The 4,572-nt window shown below is 38.1% G+C and overlaps 1 protein-coding gene across 1 annotated transcript; it reads left to right on the top strand.

The window, feature by feature from the left end:
• Window positions 1-2,253: 2,253 nt before the first annotated feature.
• LOC122410996 (sentrin-specific protease 1-like) lies at window positions 2,254-3,666 on the top strand. The gene is made up of 4 exons (XM_043419506.1): window positions 2,254-2,409; window positions 2,614-2,809; window positions 2,876-3,186; window positions 3,295-3,666. The coding sequence occupies exons 1-4, from the start codon at window positions 2,254-2,256 to the stop codon at window positions 3,664-3,666; spliced, it is 1,035 nt and encodes a 344-aa protein (XP_043275441.1).
• The last annotated feature ends 906 nt before the right edge of the window (window positions 3,667-4,572 follow it).

Here is a 4,572-nt window from a genome sequence, read left to right on the forward strand (position 1 = left end):
CTTATTTGCTCGGAGCAAAAATTAAAGTAATTACTGATCATCGAGCCATTACTTTCTTAAAAAATTGTCAATTATTAAATGAGAGATTAACGAGATGGATTCTCGCTATCCAAGATTACGATATTGAATTCGAGTTTTGTCCGGGAAATAGAAATGTTGTCGCGGATGTTTTGAGTCGATTAAATCCACCAGATGCTGGGGGGCGGAAAGGAAAAGAATTGGTGATTAGCACAATGTTAGCAATCAAACCGTCGCAGGAACTAGAACAGATGATTCGGCAGGTAGGACTTTGGCAAGAAAGAGAAGATAAGATCAGGGAAATTAGGGAGAGGATACAAAATGAACAAGACGATAAATATCGAATTCAAAATAACATTTTATTGAAAAAAATAAATCCCGATTCCTGGAGAGTTGTTTTGCCACGAGAGATCCTCCATCTTCTCGTATCTGAAACACACAAAATGTACGGTCATGTAGGCGCGAAGAAAGTTTGGAAAATAATAAAAGAAGATTTCACTTACCCGAGATTATACCGCGTAATTAGACAAATTCTTGGTTCGTGCGATTCTTGTCAAAGAAATAAAGTTCCTAACCAGCATTCTTATGCGGCACAGCAAAATATCATTCCGCAGGGACCGGGAGATATTGTGTCGATCGATTTTTTCGGTCCCTTACCAGTTACGAAAGGTGGAATGAAACACATTCTCGTAACAATAGATGCTTTCTCTAAATTTGTAGTTTTGTACCCTCTCAAAGCGGCGACGGCGCCGGCGACAATCAATAAAATTTTTAACCATTACATTCCGGAGTTCGGCAAACCAAAAAAATTGCAATTTGACCACGGCACACAATTCACTTCACGATTATGGTTAGAGAAATTAGCCAGTGAAGGAATTCAGCCAGTTTTCTCGTCTATTCGTCATCCTCAAGGGAACATAGTCTCGAAAGGGTAAATAGAGAGATCGGTAGATTTTTCCGAACGTTTTTGACTGACAAGCATACTGATTGGTTAAAGTGGGTTCGAGTAATAGAGGATTGTATGAATGAGACTCATCACGAAATAACAGAAATGACGCCAGTCGAGATTCAGAGAAACATAAAACCACAGAGAATTTGGAAAAACTGGATTCAGGTAGAAAAAGACGAACAATTCGATGAGGAAGAAGGGATTGAAGCTAAATTAATGCTGGCCAGGGATAGAATAGTGAGAAAAGGCAGGGAAAGAGCTCAAAAATTTGATCAGAAGCATAAATTAATTAATTTCAATGAGGGCGACCTAGTTCTGGCAAAAGCGTGTAATGTAAGCGATCCAGTTAACAAAAAAATGGCGAAATTCTTTTCAATTTACGAGGGACCATACAGAATTAAAAAACGGATAGCTACTGCAACATTTATCCTCGAAAATCCAGAGACAGAAGTAGAAAGAGGGATGTACCATGCCGCGAATCTCAAGAAATACAAAAATTGATGAAATTTGCTGATTCCGAGTAAAATTACCAGGATGTATTTTAATTAACTATATAACAAATCTTTTCATATTGTTTCCAAACGATTCCAATGCAAAAAATTGCCAAATTACAATAAAAATTTCAAAATCTCACGTCAAGCATCATACGAAACCGTTACGCTCTCTCCATCCGTATTTCTTCTTCGGGACCTTCTAAAAAACAGAAAAATGCACAAAAACCCGAAAAAATTTAATAATATTGAAAAGAAAAGAAAGACAAACAACACAAAAGCATTCAATTAGCAATAATAACAATAAACAATGATGAAACTCATTTTTATTAAAAATTTCAAAGATATAACGAAAAAGGGTCAACATTGCATTAGAGAGTCATAATTACTCGACTGTTCAAGTTAGTTAATAATAAATTCCATTTAAACAACCGAAAAACAATATAAGAAGTTTGCGATGGTGTCTCGCGGTTGGTACGACCGGAAGTTCATGAAAGTGGCGCTGTTAGCAGCCGAACTCACGGGCGTTAGCGAGGTCCGGCCGCCATGTTAAGTTGTCATTCTACGAGCGACACTTGGCCGAGACGGACCGTGCGGATCAAAATTACAGGAGCTCAAAGGACTTAGGGGTATTTCAGGCGATATTAAAGGAGAAAAACAGGTAAAAATTACAGATTTAGACACACTAAGCATGAGGAATGACAAAATGATGAACAAGTAAGTAGAGGCTAGGAAGGACAAACAAAAACAGGAAAAATGAGCGGGAGGATTTTCTGGACGGGTATAGGCACAAAGATGGACGCAAGCACGCAGACGATTGAAGTTGTGCGAAAGAACTTCGCGCAACAGACGGACGGAGGAAAGGGAGAATGGGTAAAAGAAGAGGACGAAGTGGAGATTTTGGAGGAAGTACAGGGAAGGAAGGAAGAGGAAGACGTGACGATAATTGCGGTAATCCGTCCGCACACGTCAAGGAGGAGGACGCAAAGCGTCAAAACGCAAACCTTCACATCAACAAAGGAGAAAAAAGGAATGCAAACTGATTGGATAATCCATCGAATCGAGATCGAGGAATCTCGAAAATCCAATCGAGACTTTCTCCTCCGCTTCATATCACGCCAATGGTTTTTAGATGGGCTAAAAAACGAATTTAAGGTGCCGAATATTCTCTCGCCTATAAGAGAAGTAGAGGATAAGGGGGAAGAATGGAAAGAATGGAGAGCAGGGGAATTCATTTGGATCGAGGACGTAGGGGAAAACACAGAAAACAACCACAATCGAAATAAAAAAAAAAAGTCACATAAAGAGCAAGAACAAATAAAGAAGACAAAGGAAGAGACAATAAAGGAAGGCAAGGAAAACGCGGAGAATAACAACAAAAATAACAACAAAGGAAATAAAAGAAAGATATCTGAAGAAGAAAAAGAAACGAAAGAGGACAAAGGGAACAAAAACAATAAGGACGAAAGCAACGAAAAGAAGGGAAAGAAAGACAAAAACGACGGACAACAAGAAACAAAGAAGATAAAGAAGGAGGCAAAAGGAGAAGACAAGGAAAACACTGAAAACAACAACGATAACATTAACAATAACGAAAACAAAAGGAAGAGGACAGACGACAATGGAGAGAGACGAACAAAAAGGATTAAGATTAAACAAGAGGACCTCGAAACCCTGAGTGGGACAAACTGGTTGAACGACGAAATAATCAACAATTACTTTGAGTTGGTTAGTAACAAGGATACGTTCACGATGAACTCATTTTTCTTTCCACGGCTCCATGTAAACGGATATAACGCCGTTAAACGTTGGACGAAAAAAATTAACATCTTTAAGTACCGTAAAGTGATTGTCCCTATTCACTTGGGCAATCACTGGTGCCTTGCGGTAATAGATATGCTCTTTGGTGAGATTTGCTATTATGATAGTTTCAAGGGCAGTCAGCCCGCCTACTTGGCAACACTCCTGGAGTATTTAGTCCAGGAGGCGAAAGAGAAAAACGAGGTTCCTATCAATAAAGAGGAATGGACCCTTGGGAATACAACAAACATTCCCTGTCAGACGAATGGGTATGACTGCGGGGTCTTCACGTGTCAGTTCGCCCGTTATGAAGTGGCAAATAGAGCAATTGATTTCACACAACAGGACATGCCACAAATCAGAGCGAAAATGGCTCGTGAATTGCAGGCGGGATGTCTCGAAGATTAAATTCAAGATTTGCTCCTTTTCTCAAAAGTATAATCTTAACACTGTTATTTTTTTTTAAGAAAACGGATCTCAAATATCCTCATTTTTGTTATGTTTTGTTTATTTCATTTTGTTAAAAACGTCACAAATCAGCCAAATGCAAATAAAAGACGTTATTCTATTTTCCTCCAAAGTCTCCTGTGTTTTTTTTTATTCTTTAACCTGAAAATAAGCATCCTATCGTTGTCCTCTGGATTCTCTGTACCTGAAAAACATGAAAAATACTTACCTGGATCTCTGCACCTGAAAAGAAAAATAAAATAAAAAAAAAAAAAAAAAAAAATATAGAGATACGAAAAATACTTACCGTTGAAAATCCATGTCCTGGAAATCTTGAACCTGAAAAATAGAAAATATAATTAAGAAAAGTTTAATTAGAAAATAGAAGAAATCACCTTACTTACCTGATGAGAAACCGATGTCCTGGAACGCGCTAGCCTGCAAAAGAAAAAAAAAGAAAAATTTTTGAATTTGGCAATAAATGCGAATACTTACTCGTCTAGATCCGATGTCCTGAAAAGAAAAGAAAAAGATTAGAAATAATTGTAAAAATTAGAAATGTTAGAAATTAAGTACTTACCTGTAACACTGGAAAATAAGGAAAAACGAATCGGAAAGGAAGGGAAGGGAGTGAAAACAAAACAAGGACTGAACTGATAAAAGTGAAGGGGGGATGGACTATTAGAGACTGTAAAAGTGGGAAAAGTGACTTGAAACTGCAATAAGAGACTGTAAAAGTGAAGAGGGGGTAATATGAACTGAAAATGAAAAGAGTGGGGAGTGTGAAAAGAGTGGGGAGTGTGAAAAGAGTGGGGATTGAAGTTGGATATAAGAGTCGGAGCAGCGGGCTCCGGAGCGTCATTCCAG

This window comes from Venturia canescens, chromosome 5 (assembly GCF_019457755.1).
Source record: "Venturia canescens isolate UGA chromosome 5, ASM1945775v1, whole genome shotgun sequence".
In the NCBI taxonomy this organism is placed as follows: domain Eukaryota; kingdom Metazoa; phylum Arthropoda; class Insecta; order Hymenoptera; family Ichneumonidae; genus Venturia; species Venturia canescens.

Coding starts and splice junctions, on each gene's coding strand:
- LOC122410996 (XM_043419506.1), top strand. CDS start 2,254: ATGGACGCAAGCACGCAGACGATTGAAGTTGTGCGAAAGAACTTCGCG. Junction 2,410..2,613: donor AAGACGTGACGATAATTGCG/GTAATCCGTCCG, acceptor AACGAATTTAAG/GTGCCGAATATTCTCTCGCC. Junction 2,810..2,875: donor GGAAGAGACAATAAAGGAAG/GCAAGGAAAACG, acceptor AGATATCTGAAG/AAGAAAAAGAAACGAAAGAG.